Source organism: Narcine bancroftii, chromosome 3, assembly GCF_036971445.1.
Source record: "Narcine bancroftii isolate sNarBan1 chromosome 3, sNarBan1.hap1, whole genome shotgun sequence".
Taxonomy (NCBI): Eukaryota; Metazoa; Chordata; class Chondrichthyes; order Torpediniformes; family Narcinidae; genus Narcine; species Narcine bancroftii.
The window spans coordinates 798,259-819,492 of NC_091471.1; the positions used below are offsets into that span (position 1 = coordinate 798,259).

A 21,234-nucleotide genomic window follows, 5' to 3' on the forward strand; every position below is an offset into this window, starting at 1 on the left:
TTATTTTGCATGAAGGCTAGGCCTCTGACAGTCTGTGACCAAAACAAGCAGGAAGATTAAATGTTCTTGGTACACAGATGTCCTTTCTTCAGATAACAGCATTGGTGGAATTTAGCTGATGTCTGCTGATTCTAAAACACAAGCAGGTTCTCAGCCTTGCAGAACCCAGAGCTGCAAGTTTAAAAAAAAGGTTAGAATCTTACATTACAGGAATGTTATGAATAACTTATCACTATTGACTTAACTAACTTAACTTAACCTCCTTCTAATTCAAAGCGCACATTTTAAGTGTGTAAGGGAAAGAGGGGGGCGCGAACGAGATGGGGAAGGGAGGAGCTCAGGCAACAGGGAAAATCCCCATCAACACAAACCTGTGGCCTTTGAAACATTAACCCTTTGGCCCATGCCCAAGTTAAACTAAATTGATCCACCTCATGTCAAGAATCAACAACACGGTAGCCTGTTCCAGGTGCTTACCTCTGTCTGGGTAAAATATTTGCCCCAAACAGCCTCCTTAACCTTCCTCCCTTTCCCCTCAACTTAAACCAGTGGTTCTTAACCTTTTCTCCCCACTCACATGGCATAGGTGTTCTGTGATCAGTAAAGGATTACGTGAGTCGAAAAAGGTTGCAAACCATTGCCTGAAACACACATCCTTTGGCATGTGACGCTTTTACCAGAGGGAAAAGTTGCTGACTACCCATGGTGAACACTCTCTATCCGTGTAAACTCACTGATATGCCCACAGACCAGACAGCTGAGTGAACTCCTTCCTGAAAGAGAAGAGGAATCAGCCAGTCCCTTCCCACATTTTCTGCCAGAAAACAGTCTCTCCCTGGTGTTAACCCACAGTTGTCCCTGCTGACTGGAGGAGCGAGAGAAACCTGACCTGCACAGAGAGCAGTGAAAAGGCTACTCCTGGGTGTGAACTCAATGGTGCCTCAGCAGCTTGGATGTTTTAACAAATCCCATCCCATATAGCGAGCAGGTGAATGGTTTCTCCCCAGTGTGGACTCTCCGGTGTCTCATAGGTGGCAGGAGCTGAGAATCCAACAGACCGAAGAAGTTTCTCCCTGGTCTGAACTCATTTGTGTCCCTGCAGGCCAGAATGCTGAATGAATCCAATGCCACAGAGAGCAAGTGAACAGTCATTCCCGAGTATGAACCCGCTGGTGATCTCGCAGGTAGGAGGGTCGAGAGAACCGCTTCCTGCAGAGCGAACAGGTGAATGGTTTCTTCCCAGCGTGAACTCTCTGGTGCCTCAGCAGGGTGAAGGAGTGAGAGAATCCCTTCCCACACAGGGAGCAGGTGAATGGTTTCTCCCCAGTGTGAACCCGCTGGTGTGCATGCAGACCGGAGGACCGAGAGAACCCCTTCCCACACAGTGAGCAGGAGAACGGTTTCTCCCCTGTGTGAATTCTCTGGTGCCTCAACAGGTCAGAGGACCGAGAGAACCCCTTCCCACACAGTGAGCAGATGAACGGTTTCTCCCCAATGTGAATCCACTGGTGGTCCTGCAGGCCGGAGGGTTGAGAGAACCCCTTCCCGCACAGTGAGCATGTGAATGGTTTCTCCCCAGTGTGAATTCTCTGGTGTTGCAGCAGGTAGCAGGATCGAGAGAACCCCTTCCCACACACACAGCATTTAAAGCCTCTCTCCCCAGAGTGAATATTCTGGTGCTGCAGGAGGCTGGAGGACTGGGTGAATGAACTCTCTCGAGGGGGAACACACCCCTTTCCACACACACACGGCAGGTGAATGGACCATACTCAGGGGGAACACACCCGTGCCCCTCCAGGTCCTTGGAGGTTTGAAAACATTTCCCACAATCAGAGCAGTGGGATGGGCTCCCCCTTGTGGGGACACACTGGTGTTGCAGTAGTGGGTCATCGTAAGTCAACCCCTTCATCCCAGGGATCAACCTAGTAAACCTCCTCTGGACCGTCTCCAAAGCCAGTATATCCTTCCTCAAATATGGAGACCAGAACTGGACTCAGTACTCCAGGTGCGGTCTCACCAGTACCTTGTACATTTGCAACATGACCTCCCTACTCCTGAATTCAATTCCTCTAGCGATGAAGGCCAACATTTCATTTGCCTTCTTAATAACCTGCTGCACCTGCAACCTAACTTTTTGCGATTCATGCACAAGCCCTCCCAAGTCCCTCTGCACAACAGCATGCTGTAGTTTTTCACCCTTTAAATAATATTCAGCTCTTATTTTTCTTGCCAAAGTGGATAACCTCACTTACTAACATTGTACTCTATCTGCCAGACCTTTGCCCACTCATCCAGCTTAACTCTATCCCTCTGCAGACTCTCCACATCCTCATTACAATTTGCTCTTCCACTCAATTTAGTGTCATCCGCAAACTTGGCTACACCACATTTTGTCCCCTCCTCCAAGTCATCAATGTAAATGATGAACAGTTGTGGGCCTAACACCGACCCCTGCGGCACCCCACTTACCATTCTCTGCCAACCTGAAAAACTCCCATTTATCCCGACTCTCTGCCTCCTGTCAGACAACCAATTTTCAATCCAGGCCAATAGACTTCCCCAGACTCCACTTTCCTGTAACTTACTGAGAAGTCTCTTGTGTGGCACCTTATGAAATGCTTTCTGGAAATCCAAATAGACAACATCAACCTGTTCCCCTCTATCCACCACACCCATTATATCCTCAAAGAATCCTAACAAGTTTGTCAAACAAGATCTTCCCTTTCCAAAACCATGCTGCGTCTGCCTGATTGAACCCTTACGTTCCAAAAGTTTCACTATTTCATCTTTAATGACGGCTTCAAGCATTTTTCCAACCACAGACGTCAAGCTAATTGGCCGATAATTTCCAGTCTTCTGCCTACATCCCTTCTTAAAAAGTGGCGTGACATTTGCTGTCTTCCAGTCTGCCGAGACCTGCCAAGAATCCAAGGAATTTTACCCCTCCATAAATCTTTGTCCATGAAGCCAAGCCAATGAAGGATGAAAAATTGGTGCAATGTAGGAATTCACCAGTATTGCACCATCTGCTCAACATTTGGAAGAAGATTCACGTAGAAAGGAATAAAATAAATTATCAACTACTAAAATTAATATTGACACAAAATCAACTAATCCCTTTCATAATAAATAACCTTTCCTTCAGAGAATGCGAGAGAAAAGGGATCAAAAGAATAGAAAATTGTTTTTCAGGAAATAAATTATTATCTTTTGAACAAATGAAGGACAAATATAATATAACTCACGATACAATGTTTGCATACCATCAACAGAAGGACAAATTGGGAAACAGTCTGAGGTTACCAGAAGGAAGAAATTTTGAATATGTGATTACAGACACAATGATAATTTAAAAATTTGTAACAAACATGTACATCAAACTGCAAGATAAGGAGAACGAGAAAACAAACTGTAAACCCAAACAAAAATGGGAACAAGATCTAAACATAAAGATAAAGAATGAAACATGGGAAAAGCTATGCTCCGGAACCATGAGAAATACAATAAACATGAGGTTACGCATGATACAATATAATTGGTTACACAGGGTATAAACCACACCCTAAAAGGGGAAAGTTGCCAGCTCTGTGGTGAGCACGCTGGTGGCTACTGCTCTTAGCAACAAATATAGTGTATTGGATGTAGTTGGGGAAGAAAGCCTGCCAGAGGTTGCACCAAGGGAACCGGTGGTGCGGAAAGGAAGGAAGGGGAACAAGGTGGTCATTGGGGACTCCATCGTCAGGGGAACAGACAAAAGATTCTGTGAACCTGACAAGTGTTCCTGTATGGTGTGTTGCCTCCCAGGAGCCAGGGTGCGAGACGTCTCGGATAGGGTTCAGAGTATCCTGGGGGGGGGGGAGGTGAACGGCCAGAAGTCCTGATACACGTGGGTACAAATGACGTGGATAAGATGAAGGAGGAGATCCTGAAGAGGGACTACCGTGAGTTCAGAAGGAGGTTAAGAAGCAGGACCTCCAGGATTGTAATCTCGGGGCTGCTACCTGTGCTGTGTGTGGGTGGGGGCAAAAATAATAAAATCAGGAGGTTAAATGTGTGGCTGGAGGAATGGTGCAGAGTGCAGGGATTCAGGTTCATTGACCATTGGGATTTCTTCTGGGGAAGACAAGACCTCTACAAGAGGGATGGTTTACACCTGAATGCAACGGGGGCCAATATACTGGCAGTTAGGTTTAATAATGCTGTCGGATTTGATTTAAACTAATTTGGCAGGGGGAAGGGAACAGGACTCATAGGGAAGCAGATAGGAGAGTGAATATAGCGGTGGTTCCGTTAGACGGTGAAACAATAAGGAAAAAGGGAACTAAAAGTGATAGCAGAGTAGGGGTAAGTACATCGAGAATAAAGGTGGAGGGAGAAAGGAGATATGGTATTCATACACAAGGTATTGTGTATGAATGCACAGAGTGTAAGGAATAAAATGGATGAGCTTGAGGCGCAAATGGCAATGGGAGGTTATGACATTGTCGGAGTAACGGAGACATGGCTGCGGGAAGGGCAGGATTGGGAAATAAATGTTCCAGGGTACACATCCTATAGAAAAGACAGAAAGTTAGGAAGAGGAGGTGGGGTAGCTCTGTTGGTAAGAAATGAAATTCAGGTGTTTGAAAGGAAAGACATTGAAACAGGTGGGGTAGAGTCTGTTTGGATAGAATTAAGAAATTGTTAAGGCATGAGGACCATAATGGGGATCATTTACAGGCCTCTGAAAAGTAGCTCAGATATCGGTAGAAGTATAAATGAGGAATTAAGAGTGGCATGTCAAAGTGGTAGCAATACGGTAGTTATGGGGGACTTCAATATGAAGGTGGACTGGGATAATCAGACGGGGGCAGGAACACAAGAGAGTGAGTTTATTGAATGTCTTCGAGATACTTTTTGGAGAAGCTAGTGGAGGAACCTACCAGGGGGAAGTCGATTCTGGACTTGGTGCTGTGCAGCGATGCAGAGTTAATAAGTGACCTCGATGTAGGGGAGCCATTAGGGAATAGTGACCATGGTATGGTTACTTTTGAGCTGCAATTAGAAAGGGAAAAAGAAAGGAAGTCGGAAGCATCTGTACTGCAGTTAAATAAAGGGGATTATGCAGCTATGAGGGAGGACCTAGCCAAAATAAAATGGAAAGATACACTAGCTGGGAGGACAACTGGGGAAAAATGGCAGGTATTTTTGGACATTTTTTACAGGATTCAGGACAAATTTATTCCAAAGTGGAGGAAAGGCTCTAGGAGATGCAAATGGCAGCCGTGGCTAACTAATGAAATCAAGTGCACTATCAAATCCAAAGGGAGTAAGTATAAGATAGCGAAGCGGAGTGGGAAGTTAGAGGATTGGGAAACCTTCAAAGAGCATCAGAGGGTAACTAAGAAAGTCATAAGAGAGGGGAAAATGAAGTACGAGAGGAAATTAGCAAATAATATAATGGAGGATAGCAAAAGTTTTTTTAAATATGTGAAGAGGGAGAAATTGGTTCGGTCTAAAATTGGTCCATTAAGAATGGAAAAGGGTGGAATTATTACCGGAAACAAGGAGATGGCTGAGGAATTTAACAAATACTTTGCAACTGTCTTCACCAAAGAGGATATAGGTTATGGTCAGTTAGGGGGTAGTGGTCATGCGGTATAAAGAGACTTGGGGAACTTTCCTGGGGAAGTAGGGGATCTAATGGATATCCAGATCCAGAAACAGGAGGTTGTGAGTAAATTGTTGGGACTGATGGCTGATAAATCCCCAGGGCCTGATGGGCTGCATCCCAGGGTGCTTAAAGAAGTTGCTATGGAAATTGTGGAGGCACTGGTCGACATTTTCCAAAGTTCCATAGATTTGGGGGAGGTCCCTGAGGATTGGAGAGTGGCTGATGTGGTGCCAATTTTTAAGAAGGGAGGGAGGGAGAAAACGGGAAATTATAGACTGGTCAGCCTGACGTCAGTGGTGGGGAAGATATTGGAATCTATCATAAAAGGAGTAATGGCAGAGCACTTAGGCAGAAATAATAGTATAAGGGCTAGTCAGCATGGATTCCTTAAGGGTAAGTCATGCTTGACTAACTTTCTGGAATTTTTCGAGGATGTGACAAAGAGGGTGGACTTGGGAGAGCCAGTGGATGTGGTGTATTTGGACTTCCAGAAAGCCTTTGATAAGGTACCGCACGGGAGATTAGTGGGCAAGATCAGGGAGAATGGTATTGGAGGTAAGGTGCTGACATGGATAGGAAATTGGTTAAGAAATAGGAAACAAAGGGTTGGGGTAAGCGGATCTTTTTCAGGATGGCAGGATGTGACGAGTGGAGTGCCGCAGGGATCGGTATTGGGTCCTCAGTTGTTTGTAATTTATGTAAATGATTTGGATGAGGGGATTATTAATAACATGAGCAAATTTGCAGATGACACTAAACTGGGTGGCGGTGTGGGGTGTGAGGAGGATGTCAGGAAAATGCAGAGGGACTTGGACAGGTTGGGGGAGTGGTCTGAATGGAAGATGACGTTCAATGTGAGCAAATGTGAGGTTATCCATTTTGGGGGCAATAATAGGAAAGCTGAGTATTATTTAAATGGAGACAAGCTAGGGAGTGGGGAGGTGCAAATGGATCTGGGTGTACTTGTTCACCGGTCACTGAAGGCTAACATGCAGGTTCAGAAAGCTGTGAAGAGGCAAATGGCATGTTGGCTTTCATAAAGAGGGGATTGGAGTATAGGAACAGAGACGCCCTTCTGCAGTTGTACAGGGCCCTGGTGAGACCCCACCTGGAGTATTGCGTCCAGTTCTGGTCTCCAATTTTGAGGAAGGACATACTAGCTATAGAGGGTGTGCAGCGCAGATTTACAAGGTTAGTTCCAGCGATAGCGGGGTTGACATATGCTGAAAGGCTAGAAAAACTGGACTTGTATCCGATGGAGTTTAGAAGGATGAGGGGGGACATGATTGAGGTACACAAAATCATCAGGGGGATAGACAGGGTGAAGTCGGATTACTTGTTCCCAATGATGGGGGAGACGAGGACTAGAGGGCATAGTTTAAGAATACAGGGTAGGCCCTTTAGGACGGAGATGAGAAAACATTTTTTTACCCAGAGAAGTGTGAATCTGTGGAATGCTCTGCCACAGAGGGTGGTAGAGGCAGATTCGCTGATTATGTTCAAAAGAGAGTTAGATAAGACTCTAGTGGGCGAAGGAGTTAAGGGTTATGGGGATAAGGCTGGAAAGGGGTACTGATGGTAGTGATCAGCCATGATCTGTAAAATGGCGGTGCTGGCTCAACGGGCCGAAGGGCCTAATCCAGCTCCTATTGTCTATCTCCTTACAAATTTGTTCTTCCAATTTTCTTGGCCCATTTGGTGGTCTATAATACACTCCCATTAGTGCCCTCATGCCTCCTCCACCCCTCAATTCCACCCAAACAGCCTCACTGGATGATCCCTCCAAACCATCCTGCCACCTCACGGCAGTAATGTCCTCATTAACAAGCAGAGCAACTCCTCCCCCTTTTTTTAACCCCCTGTTCTATCACATCTAAAACATTTGTATTCTGGAATATTTAGTTGCCAGTCCTGTCCCTCCTGTAACCAGGTCTCACTAATTGCCACAACATCATGATTCCAAGTGCCAATCCATCCTCTAAGCTCATCTACCTTGTTCACTATGCTTCTTGCATTAAAGTACATGCATTTCAGAGAATGACCCTCACATATATTCCCTAATCTACCTTTTACCTTAACCTCCATCCTTCCTTTGTTAACTTCATCATTCTTAACTAGGTGGCCATGCAGCCTAGACACTGCTCGCAAACTCTGCTCCCCACTCCCTGCCAAACTAGTTTAAACCCTCCCCCACAGCTCTAGCGAATCTGCTTGCCAGGATATTGGTCTCCCTCCAGTTCAAGTTCAAGTTCCAAACCCAAACAAAAATGGGAACAAGATCTAAACATAAAGATAAAGAATGAAACATGGGAAAAGTTATGCTCCAGAACTATGAGAAATACAATAAACACGAGGTTACACATGATACAATATAATTGGTTACACAGGGTATACACCACACCCTAAAAGTTAAATAAATGGGACCCAACAGTATCAGACAGATGTTTTCACTGTAAGAAGGAAACGGGAACAACAATACATGCAATTTGAGCATGTGAGAAAATGGAAAAGTTTTGGGAAGATCTAAACCAGGCATTAAATAAAATCACAAAAAGCAACATACCAAAAAATCCAGAGATCTTTCTTCTAAGTAATATAAGTAAAGAACTTGGACTCAATTTGGATGGAGCACAAAAAAGATTTATTATGATAGCCTTAGCTGTAGCAAAAAAAATGTATTATGTCAACCTGGAAATTAGAAGAGAGCCTGAGAATACAGCAATGGTACATAGAAATGAATAAATGTATTCCACTGGAAAAAAATAACATAATTTAAGAAATAACATCACAGTATTCGAACAAATTTGGGAACCATACATGGAACACAACAGAGAAGTCCTACCACGGACCTTCACCCCCTAAAATGACAGAAGGAGAAGATGAAATGAACTGACCCAATATGTAAAAGTAGAAAATATGGATTTCTTGTTTATTTTCATTGTGTGATGACATTGTTTAATGGGTTTAATGGGAGTTTTCAGGTTGGCAGAGAGTGGTAAGTGGGGTGCCGCAGGGGTCAGTGTTAGGCCCACAACTGTTCATAATTTACATTGATGACTTGGAGGAGGAGACAAGATGTGGTGTAGCCAAGTTTGCGGATGACACCAAATTGAGTGGAAGAGCAAATTGTAATGAGGATGTGGAGAGTCTGCAGAGGGATAGAGTTAAGCTGGATGAGTGGGCAAAGGTCTGGCAGATGGAGTACAATGTTAGTAAGTGTGAGGTTATCCACTTTGGCAAGAAAAATAAAAGAGCTGAATATTATTTAAAGGGTGAAAAACTACAACATGCTGTTGTGCAGCGGGACTTGGGAGGGCTTGTGCATGAATCGCAAAAGGTTAGGTTGCAGGTTCAGCAGGTTATTAAGAAGGCAAATGGAATGTTGGCCTTCATCACTAGAAGAATTGAATCCAGGAGTAGGGAGGTAATATGGCAACTGTACAAGGTACTGGTGAGACCGCACCTGGAGTACTGTGTCCAGTTCTGGTCTCCATATTTGAGGAAGGATATACTGACTTTGGAGACGGTCCAGAGGAGGTTTACTAGGTTGATCCCTGGGATGAAGGGGTTGACTTATGTTGAAAGATTAAATCGTCTAGGATTGTATTCGCTCGAGTTCAAAAGAATGAGAGGAGATCTTATAGAAACATATAGGATTATGAAGGGTATGGATAGGATAGATGTAGGAAGGTTTTTTGAGCTGGCCAGGGAAACTAAAATGAGAGGACACAGTCTCAAGATTCGGGGGAGTAGATTTAGGACAGAGATGAGGAAAAATAGTTTTTCCCAGAGAGTAGTGAATGTTTGGAATTCTCTAACCAGGGAAGTGGTTGAGGCTGGCTCATTAAACATATTTAAAATTTGGTTAGATAAATTTTTACATGATAGAGGAATTAGGGGATATGGGGAGAAGGCAGGTAGGTGGAGTTAGGTCATAAATTAGATCAGCATGATCGTATTGAATGGCAGAGCAGGCTCAATGGGCCATTTTTGGCCTACTCCTGTTCCTACTTCCTATGTTCCTATCATATATGTTGAATGTTGAGTGGGTGGGGAGGGGGGGGTGAAGGAGGGAGGGAAAGGAGGGGGGGGAAAAGGTAGAAAATGACAGTGTGTATATTCAAGAGGGAAATGTTTATGTGTAGTTTGGTCAGAATGGTTCATAGTGTTAAAAATAAAAAAAATATTGAAAAAATATATCACTTTTAGGTACGCCTAACTTTAAAAAGGTTAGAAAAAGGTCCTTTCTTGTCGGTCCGTTACTAGCAGCACCCCCTCTCTTTTCATCCTGCTTGTCTGATTTAACTTGGGCCGTACATGAGTGGATTTTACCTCCCAACTTTAATTCTCGAAACCCAGATAAGGCGTGCACCGCCTCAGACACAGGGTGCCCAATTAGCAGACTAGTTACAGACAGAACCAGTCCCTGTACAGTGGGTTGGGCGGAACGAACCAATCAGGTATGCATTCCGGCCGTGGACATCTCTTCATCAGGGCTCCCCCCATGTACCCACAGCCTCAAACACCCTGCATACAAGGCAGAGGCCAGGACCTGTTGAATTACTGCTATACCCTTCTCTGGGGTGCCCTAATTGTTCTGCAAATATAAATCCCAATCTACTGGTGACGGATATACTGGTGATGGGTATACTCGTAACAGGGCATCCCCTAGAGTGGCAAGTAAGTAATCCACCCCTCTCCTTCTACCACGTAGCTCAGCAGTGACCCAGATATCAGTAGTCAATGTTCCTAATCCCAACAATTCCTCAGAGGTTAAATATACATTACCCCTCCTTGTTCCCAGACATGCAGGAGCCAGGCCGCCAGAGTTTCTCCCATCTTTTGCCTAAATCGATCTCCAATGGTGACCAGCTCTTTTATAGAGAAGTCACATATCATTGACATGGGGCTTTCATTCAAATGGGGTTTTCCACAAGCCTGTCAGCTCGTCCTGTTCCAGTCCCAGCTGCTGTTGCTGCTGCAACACTGTAGAAGTGACTTCTGTCTCTCTCTCTCTCTCTTACACACACACACACACACACACACACAGACACACACACACAGAAAGCCTGTTTGACACTGATTGCAAAACCACATGACCCTCTTAAAACAGCAAGGTCCCCTCCAGACAGAAAGCAGCTCCGACACACTCTTTCATCTGTTGCCTTTTTGTAAACAACAATCCATTAGTGAAGTCCCTTGGGCACACTCCAAAGCTCTTGCAATGACTGTTGGCCTCAACATGTCCAGCATGGGGCAGAGCTCCAGTATTTTAAATAAAATGTGTTTTAGAGTGTTAGTATGTGACCCACACCTTTCCCAATCTATCTCCCAAAAACATATCTATATACTCTGTCACACTTTCCCCCTTTCAAGGAATTTTACCTCGAGTTTAAATTCAATTATAACTAATGTTTTTAAAATCACTAGAGATAACAATACACAATATATAACATGTTACAATACCCAATGTTGAGAGTATATTTTTCTATACACGATCAATATTAACATCTTGACAATCTGCTATCGCATTATTTGTACCTTTGATATTATTAATTTGCAGATTATATCCTTGTAATATTAAATTCCAGTTTAACAATCTTCTGTTTTTATTCTTCATTTTAATAAAAAACACCATAGGGTTGTGGTCAGTAAATATCACAATTGTGTTAGAAATTAAAGTACCTTTAAAGAAATTGCTCGAGACAAAAATTGAGAACAAAGAACATTTATTACTACAACAATGCAAAGTTGGGTGCTTCCCCTTACCCTGGGAATACACACACATACTGGGGCTCACCCAACTTTTATACAGTCAATTTCAGTATCAGAATGCCCTCCCCCTTACATTCTTCTGCCCCCTGGATGGGTTTGGCATAGGTAATCCTTCCTGCCTACGTGCAGTTTCAGTACACTTGGAGGACCAGGGGGTATCCTGTGGGTGCCCCATCATGTCATTGTCCTTATTCACACCTTCCTGATTCTCTGGGCTACAGTCTCTTGATATGCAGAGTTGACTCATTCTACTAGGGTTGGCTAATTTCATATGTATAAATCTGTGTATGGTTAGCTAATTAGAAATGTATGACTTGGTACTTCTGTCCAGGGCTAGGAGACCCTTATCTGATCCAGACTACCTCAACTTCCTACATTCTATTGTACCTTACCATTCCTTATCTTAGTCCTATGGTCTTGTCACAAAGACTAGAAGATTCTTATGTTAATCGTGCTGACTCTGCTTTCCTGCATCCTAAGCCCCAAGCTTATCCTGTTTGAACTGGTTACAGCCATTTTACTGATGAACTTTAGTTTCTTCCATGTTCATAATTTTAGATCAATTTTCCCATCTCTCACAATTGGTTCATGAGAGGTACCGAGATATACATCAAAATTCTGCAAAGCAAATATTATAGATAACAGTTCTTCTTCAATAGTGGAATAGTTCCTTTGATGAACATTGAATGTTTTTGAAAAGTAGGCAACTGGATGGTAAACCATATTTTTGCAATAAAACTACACCTGCTGCTCCTTCACTGGCATCCACTGCCAAAGAAAATAGTCCGTCAAAATCAGGAGATTTTAACACAGGATAATGGCATAGAACCTCCTTTAAATTTTCCAAAGCTGTCTGACAAACTTTAGTCCACACAAATTTCTCCCCTTTCTTCAAAAGATTGGTTAAAGGAAGAGCAAGCTCAGCAAAATTTCTGAAATTTTTCTGATAATATCCTGCCATCGTTAAAAACCTTCTCGCTGCTTTCTTGCCATTGGGAATAGGAAACTCAGAAATTGCATTCACCTTAGCTTGAATAGGTGCAACTTTGCCATGACCAACTACAGGACCCAAGTATGTTACAGGTGCATTTGCAAATTGACTCTGCTAAATTAACAGTTAAGTTTGCTTTGGATAATCTTGCAAATTTGCCAAGTTCCCTTAGATGTTCTTCCCATGTGTCACTTTTTGTGACCAAGTCATCAATATAAGCATCTGTGTGTGTTAACCCTTGGTTAATTGAATTAATCATCTTCTGGAATGTTCCAGGGGGATTTTTCATGCCAAAAGGTAAAACATTATACTCACATTAACCAGATGGAGTTACAAAAGCCAAAATATTATTTCCTCTCTCAGTAAGAGACAGTAACCCTTCAACTAATCCAACTTAGTAAGAAATTTAGCTTTCAAATGTTATCAATACAGTCATCTATTCTTGGAATAGGATAAGCATCTGTTTTAGTTACTGAATTAACCTTCCTCTAATCTGTACAGAACCTAACAGTTCTGGTTTCAGTACCAGAATAAAAGGAGAACTCCAATCAGAGGTCTTGTGGCGGCCTGCAATTGCAGAGATCAGACCGGCACATCGCGAGGCAGCAGACGCAGACATAGATCACTAAAGCGACGCCCAAGTCAATGAACCAGCAGGGGTGCACAGGAACCATGGTTTCTTTAAGGTTACCCTCAAGATTGTTTCCATAATCTTATGATCCATAACTTCCTCAACCCTGTCAACAATCAACACCTCTGATACAGATTGTTCTCCACTACCCTTATTCTCACGATAAGGTTTCAACATATTTATGAGAAACCCAAGTTTAATTCCTTCGACCTGGAGTGTTAACAACATAATTAACATCATTCAGGTTTGATTTAACTACGTACGGTCCAGAAAATCTAGCTTTCAAAGGATTGTCATGTGTTGGAAACAAAATCAAAACTTGACTTCCTGTCTTAAAATTCCTCACTTGACCTTTCCTGTCAAATAAATGCTTCATTTTACCCTGAGCCGTTTCTAAATTCTCTTGAGCCAAAGTCCACACTTTTTGTCGCCGATCCTTAAATTTAGAAACATAATCCAGCAAGTCCAACTGCACATCCTCATTAACCCACTGTTCTTTTATCAACATCAAAGGTCCTCTAACCTGATGTCCAAACACAATTTCAAAAGGGCTGAACCCTAATGACTCCGGCACAGCCTCCCTTGCTGCAAATTACAATAAATGAATCCCTTCATCCCAATCTTTTCCATTCTCCAAACAATAAATCCTCATTTTTTTAAGAGTAGAATGAAATCTTTCTGAAGCTCCCTGAGTTTCAGGATGATATGCAGATGAAGTGATCTGTTTTATTCTCAAATCATAAATTAATTGTTGAAACAGCCCAGACATAAAATTAGATCCTTGATCACTCTTGTTCTCCTTAGGTAATCCAAAATCTGAAAAATTTTTCCAGAGCCTTTACCACCGTTTTGGCATTAATATTCCTTAATGGTATAGCCTCTGGAAATCTTGATGCTGTACAGATAATTGTTAATGTACTTATTCCCAGACTTAGTTTTCGGCAAGGGACCAACACAATCCACAATAACCCTAGTGAAAGGATCCCCAACAACAGAAATAGGTGGTAATGGAGCTACTGCAGAAGCCTGGTTAGGTTTCCCCACAACCTGGCAAAAGTGATATGTCCAGAACCAATTCACAACATCCTTCCTCAAACCAGGCCAGAAAAATTCATGGTTTTCTTTACACCAAGATGACCACCCAAAAGTGAACTGTGATTTAAAATTATATTTCAGTAATTTTTAGGAAAAATCACCTGATATATCAACCCCTCCCCCAAACTCTTCAGGAATATCAAGTGGTTTCCATTTTCTCATCAACTATGGCAAGCAGGGTGAAAACTAATCCAAAAGAGTTCTACAAATATGTTAATGGTAAGAGGAAAGCTAGAGACAAAATTGGTCCCTTAGAAAATCAGAGTGGAAAACTGTGTGTGGAACCTAGAGAAATGGGGGAGATATTGAACAGTTTCTTTTCTTCGGTATTCACTAAGGAGAAGGATATTGGGAGATGTGGGATAAAAAAAGCAAATTGGGTAAATATGGGGAATATAGAGATTACAAAAGGTGTAGTTTTAAGGCTTTTGAAGAATATAAAGGTGGATAAGTCTCCGGGACCAGACGGGATCTTCCCCAGGACATTGAGAGAAGTGAAGGAGGAAATAGCAGAGGCTCTGGCGGTAATTTTTCGAATGTCATTAGATATGGGGATAGTGCCGGAGGATTGGCGCATTGCGCATGTGGTTCCGTTATTTAAAAAGGGTTCAAGGAGGAAGCCTGGCAACTATCGGCCTGTAAGTTTGACGTCTGTGGTAGGTAAATTAATGGAGAAAATTCTTAGAGATAGTACTTATAAACATCTGGATAGACAGGGTCTGATCAGGAGCACTCAACATGGATTTGTGGGAGGAAGGTCATGTTTGACCAATCTGATTGAATTTTTTGAAGAGGTGACTAGGAATGTGGATGAGGGTAGCGCAGTGGATGTTGTCTATATGGACTTCAGTAAGGCCTTCGATAAGGTACCACATGGAAGGTTAGTTAGGAAGGTGCAGTCTTTAGGTATAAATTTTGAGATAGTCAAATGGATTGAACATTGGCTGAAAGGGAGAGGCCAGAAAGTGGTAGTGGATAATTGTCTGTCAGGTTGGAGGCCGGTGACCAGTGGTGTGCCTCAAGGATCTGTATTGGGCCCATTGTTGTTCGTTATATACATTAATGATCTAGATGATGGGGTGGTGAATTGGATTAGTAAATATGCAGACGATACTAAGATAGGTGGAATAGTGGATAATGAAGAAGGTTTTCTAGGATTGCAGAGGGATTTGGGCTGCTTAGAAAAGTGGGCTGAAAAATGGCAGATGGAATTTAATGCTGATAAGTGTGAGGTGCTTCATTTTGGTAAGAAGAATCAGAATAGGACATATGTGGTAAATGGGAGAGCATTGAGGAATACAGAAGAGCAGAAAGATTTAGGAGTGACGGTACATCGTTCCCTGAAGGTAGAAACTCACGTGAATAGGGTGGTGAAGAAGGCTTTTAGTATGCTGGCCTTTATCAATCATTGCATGGAATATAGGAGTTGGGAGGTGATGTTGAGATTGTATAAGACGTTGGTGCGGCCTAATTTGGAGTTCTGTGTGCAGTTCTGGTCGCCTAATTATAGGAAGGATATAAACAGAGTGGAGAGAGTGCAGAGAAGGTTTACCAGAATGTTGCCAGGGTTTAAGCATCTGGAGTATGGGGAGAGATTGGACAGATTGGGTCTTTATTCTTTGGAGCGTAGAAGGTTGAGAGGGGATTTGATAGAAGTATTTAAGATTATGAAAGGGATAGACAGAGTGGATGTGGATAGACTATTTCCGTTAAGAGGAGGAAAGATTAAAACAAGAGGACATGAGTTAAGAATTAAGGGGCAGAGGTTTAGAGGTAACATGAGGGGGAACTTCTTTACTCAGAGAGTGGTAGCTGTGTGGAATGATCTTCCGGGAGAAATAGTGGCGGCGGAGTCAATTGTATTATTTAAGAAAAGGTTGGACAGGTATATGGATGTGAGGAAGATGGAGGGTTATGGGCATTGTGCAGGGAGGTGGGATTAGAAAGGGGTGTTTGGTTCGGTGCGGACTAGAAGGGCCTAATGGCCTGTTTCCGTGCTGTAATTGTTATGTTATTATGTTATATGTTAACAATTCACCCTTCAAGCAATATCCAAAAGCCATTTCTTCAATCTCCTGTTCACCTTCTGCTTTATCCCTTAAGACAAAAAAAAATCTATATCTATTTCATCTATATCTATATCTATTTCATCTATATCTATTTCATCAGACAGATGAAGCCGGATCTCTTTTGGCATTTGTTCAAGGAATATCTCCCAGAAGAGGAAACACAGTTCATGATCCTCCGCCAGGGCCAGCATTTTGTCCATGAGGGCTGAGTGGCTGCAATTCTCCAACCCACCCAGGTGTAAGAGCCCGGAAGCACATTGCTGGGGAGTGCGGCCAAACTTCCCCAGTAGATTTTTGAGGTCAGTATACTTGCCCACTGCTGGTGGCTGGTGAATGATGTTGTTCACCCTTGCCACCGTGTCCTGCTCCAGTGCACCCACGACGTGGTAAAAATTTATGGCGTCAGCTGAGATTTTGTGGAGGTGGATTGTGCCTCCGCCTGCCCAAACCATGTCCATGGGCAATGGGGCCAGAAGGGGGGGTAATTTTTTGGGCAACAGCATTCACGTCGGCTGCATCCATCGTTTGCTGGGTCCAGATAAACGTCTGGGCTCATCGAGGTCACCCCTGCGGCCCTTGCAGGAGCTGAAGGAAATCACTGCAACCACACTATGGTTTTTATTCAAATTCAGCGCCTCCCCCTTGAAGGGCAGCAGGAGCTCAGTTATCTGGTACATTGTGACGTCATGATCGCTGCCCAGGGTGGGCGCTGGAAGGGAGGCTGGAGTCAGAGAGAAACGTCTGACGACACCATTTACCCATGGCTGTCCTGCCAGGTGGCGATACAAGCAGGGCCGGTTCACCATGAGGATGTGCACAACACCCTAATAAAAATGAGACTCCTTCCATGGGTCTTTCTTCTTCTTTGGCTTGGCTTCGCGGACGAAGATTTATGGAGGGGGTAAAAAGTCCACGTCAGCTGCAGGCTCGTTTGTGGCTGACAAGTCCGATGCGGGACAGGCAGACACGATTGCAGCGGTTGCAAGGGAAAATTGGTTGGTTGGGGTTGGGTGTTGGGTTTTTCCTCCTTTGCCTTTTGTCAGTGAGGTGGGCTCTGCGGTCTTCTTCAAAGGAGGTTGCTGCCCGCCAAACTGTGAGGCGCCAAGATGCACGGTTTGAGGCGTTATCAGCCCACTGGCGGTGGTCAATGTGGCAGGCACCAAGAGATTTCTTTAGGCAGTCCTTGTACCTTTTCTTTGGTGCACCTCTGTCACGGTGGCCAGTTGAAATAACTCCTACTACAACAGGTCCTTTAATTCTGAATTGAACACTATGTTGTGAAGAGATATTGAGTCCACCTCACCTCCAACACCTTTAATCAAAGTTGTCTCCCCTGTGTCAGTCCTTTGATCAAGAGTTAAAAGACTTCCTAACAACAGTGACTGTGCAGCCCCAGTATCTCTAAGAATTTTAATTGGAACCAGTGATTCTCACTACTGAAACAAAACACTCTGACACATAAAGGTTTGAAAATATCCATGACATCTTTACCAGGTTTGGAACACCTACTCTTCTTAAATTCAACTGGAGAAATTGTAATGGTTATAAAGAGATGGCAGAGGAACTTAATATTTTACATCTGTCTTTACCATGGAAGACATTAGTAATATTCTGGACAGTCAGAGGCTTCATGGAGTAGAGTTAGATTCAGTTACGGTTACTAGAGAAATTGTGCTAGGCAAACTAAATGGATTAAAGATTGATAAATCTTCTGGGCCAGATGAGGTGCATCCACGGATTTTGAAAGAGGTGACTTTAGAGATTGTAGATCCATTGACGATGATTTTCCAGAAATCGATAGACTCTAGAGAGATTCCAGATGATTCCAGAGGTCGCAGATGTGGTTTCGCTGTTTAAGAAAGGTGGGAGACAGAAAAAAGGAAACTATAGGACGATTGGTCTGACATCGGTGGTTGGATGACAAGAATGAGGTGATGAAATATCTCAAGATGCATGACAGGATAGGTCCAAGTCAGCATGGTTTTTTGAAGGTACTGCCTGACCAGCCTATTAAGAGTTTTTGGAAGAAATCTCAAGGATAGACAAAGGGGAGGCTGTGGGTGTTATCTATTAAGATTTGCAAAAGGCTTTCAATAAGGTGCCATATATTAGGCTGCTAAATAAGATGAGGGCCCATGGAATTACAGGGAAGTTATTAAACTAGATAGAGAAGTGGCTGATAGGCAGGAAACAAAGGGTTGAACTTAAGGGTTCCCCTTCTAGATGGCTGCCTGTAACTAGTGATGTTCTGCAGGGGTCGGTATTGGGGTCACTGCTGTTTACAAATTATTTATGATTTTGATTGTGAAATGAATGGTTTTGTGGCCAAATTTGCAGATGACACCAAGTTAGGTGGTGAAGTAGGAAGTGTAGTAGAAACCATAAAGTTGCAGAAGGATATCGACAGATTTGGAGACTGGGCAAAATTATAGCTGAGGAGATTTAACATTGAGAAATGTATATTTGTATATTTTGGCAGTGGAAACTGTAATGGAGGATTAAAACCATGTGCTCAGATGCTTGTTTGCTTATGTGAAACTGACGACACTGGGGCCACACTCAGGTCACCTTACTTTCAGAATTAGCAGATGTAATTAAACTCAGCCATGGGGATTTATCTGAAGATACACTTTGAAATGGAATTCCACTGTGAGGCCCAGGGAAAGCAGTTGTCAAATACGACACTCTGAAATTGACGAATTGGTCACAACCTGTCTTGCTCAAGAAGTATCTACGAAATAAACCAGGAAATCATAGCATCCTGGTTCCTAAATAATCAATCTTCTAAATTGTTGGATAGTATGCTCAGCTTTGATTTTGACTGACAAATGTTTGAAGCAGTAGGCGCATGACTAATTGTTCTTTCCTAAATGTAGGATAGCATGGTATTGCAAAGCCTTAGAAGTTTCAATAAGTCTTTGCATCCATGAGATAAACCAGGATATCATAGCATCCTGGTTCCATAATAATTAATCTTCTAAACTGTAGAATAGTATGCTCAGCTTTGATTTTGACTGACAAATGTTAGAGGGAGTGGGTGCATGATTAATTGTTTTTGGGGTATATAAGCCTGTGGTCCTGCTGCTGAAGTTTAGACTCTCCGAGGGATGGGAACATCCCTTGTCAAGAAGGAAGAATAGCCAGGGTCTGAGCAACGTCCCGGTCGGGGGAGGTGAAGAAGCTGCTACCGGCGCCCCGGCAACCTACTACAAGTGTGCCGTCATTGCCTCGCTTCGGCAGTTGGGACCAGTCCAGGCGTTGTTAAGTATGATTAGGCAGGGCTTGCATATTGTAGTTTGAAACCTGCTTTGAATTTGTAATAAACATTTGTGTAGACTGAACTGCTCTCGGTGTGTGTCTCTGTTTTCTTTCGGTAGCTCAAACACTGTGACCAATCTAAAACGAACAAAGTGAGAGGTACAAGTTTACCAAAGACAGAAACAAACAGGCAGAATACTCTTTGGATGGGGTGAAAATTCAGACCTTGGATATGCAAAGGGACCTGGGTGTCCTCGTGCAGGGAAACCTAAAAATTAATGACCAGGTGGGATTGGTAGCGAAGAAAAGCGAATGCTATGTTGGCATCATTTCAAGAGGAATAGCGTACAAGAGTGAAGAGGTGTTGATGAGGCTCCGTGGGGCACTGGTGAAGCCTCATTTGGAGAACTTTGTGCAGTTTTAGGCCACATCTTAGTAAGGATGTGCTGTTGTTGGAGAGGGTGCAGAGGAGATTTACTAGGACGATTCCCAGAATGCAAGGGCTAATGTACGAGGAGCGTTTGGCAGCTCTTGGGTTGTATTCACTGGAGTATAGGAGAATGAGAGGAGATCTCATAGAGGCATTTCGTATTTTGAAAGGTTTAGATATAGTGGATGCGGGTAAGATGCTGGCCTTGGTGGGTGAATAGAGGACAAGGAATCATAGTCTGAAAATTAGAGGTTATCCATATAAAACCGAGATTAGGAAGAATTTCGGTAGCCAGAGGGTCGTGGATCTGTGGAACACACTGTCACAAATAGCAGTGGAAGCAAGAAATAGACAAGTATCTCATTAGTGAGGGCATCAAGGGATATGGGGCAAAGGCTGGAAATTGGAACTAGTGTAGTTTAGTGTAGATTAACAGAACAGACTCGATGTGCCTAGTGGCTTGGTTCTTTTCCTTTGTCTTGTGATGCTTCTGGTAAAACCTCCTTTACTCATCTCTTTTTCAATACTAGACAATTTGCAATGACATAACCAGGTTTCTTACAAAAATGACATACTAATCCAGAAGTTATGTCCTTTCCCACCTTACCTTCATCTTTTCTCTTCACATTCTCTCCAGACTTAATTTCAGATTTACTATCCTGCTCCATATTAACCTTCTGAACAGGCTTATAATCCATTCCACATGAACTCTCTGAAAAATGCCTACAGGTCTGAAATGTATTTTTGTGAATTAGGGTACATTTGTTCGCTAATCGAGCTGTTTGCCGCCACATCCCTCGCAGGTATAATTTAATCGCATTTGGGACACACCTTTTAATTTCCTCAATTTATATCAATTCTCTCAATCTGTCAAAATCATTATTTATTCCTTTTGAGGTGCACCAATGGTCAAACCATACAGATTCTTCAGAGCAAAATCAATACAAGATCGATTCCATGTTTTCTCCAAACTCCTAAATTTTTGTCTATATGCTTCTGGAACCACTCAAGCTTTCAGTACTGTTTGTTTAACAGTATCATAATTTGCCACTTGTTCTGCAGTCAAGCTAGAGGATGCAATTTGTATTTTTCCTCTCAATACACTTTGGAACACAAGAGGCCATTTTAGTCCATCTTGAGCTCTCAGTAACCTTTTCAAAAAGCTGAAAATATATATCTATATCTCCTTCATCAAAGAGTCACTAGATTTACCTCAATACTAGCCAACCTCTCCCCAGTAGTTAGTCTCAATTCTCTTACTTCCCTCCATTTCAATTTTTAACTTCTGTAATTGAAACTGTCTGTTTCTTTCAATCTTTTCCAAATCAGATT

General features: G+C 42.9%; 2 protein-coding genes across 2 annotated transcripts in view; one reads left to right on the top strand and one right to left on the bottom strand.

Moving 5' to 3' along the window:
- The window catches only part of LOC138756922 (zinc finger protein 239-like), a 59,534-nt gene extending 46,098 nt beyond the window's left edge, over positions 1-13,436 (top strand). Inside the window, exon 2 of the transcript XR_011353237.1 lies at positions 12,921-13,436. The gene's annotated coding sequence lies outside the window, so the exon portion shown is untranslated. The remainder of the gene's footprint in view (positions 1-12,920) is intronic.
- LOC138756025 (zinc finger protein 239-like) lies at positions 1,149-14,307 on the bottom strand. Its single transcript, XM_069922707.1, has 4 exons — positions 14,247-14,307; positions 13,574-13,635; positions 2,865-2,916; positions 1,149-1,768 (listed from the first exon to the last, which is right to left on the bottom strand). Exons 1-4 carry the CDS (start codon positions 14,305-14,307, stop codon positions 1,149-1,151), a joined length of 795 nt encoding a protein of 264 aa, XP_069778808.1.
- Between the last annotated feature and the right edge of the window lie 6,927 nt (positions 14,308-21,234).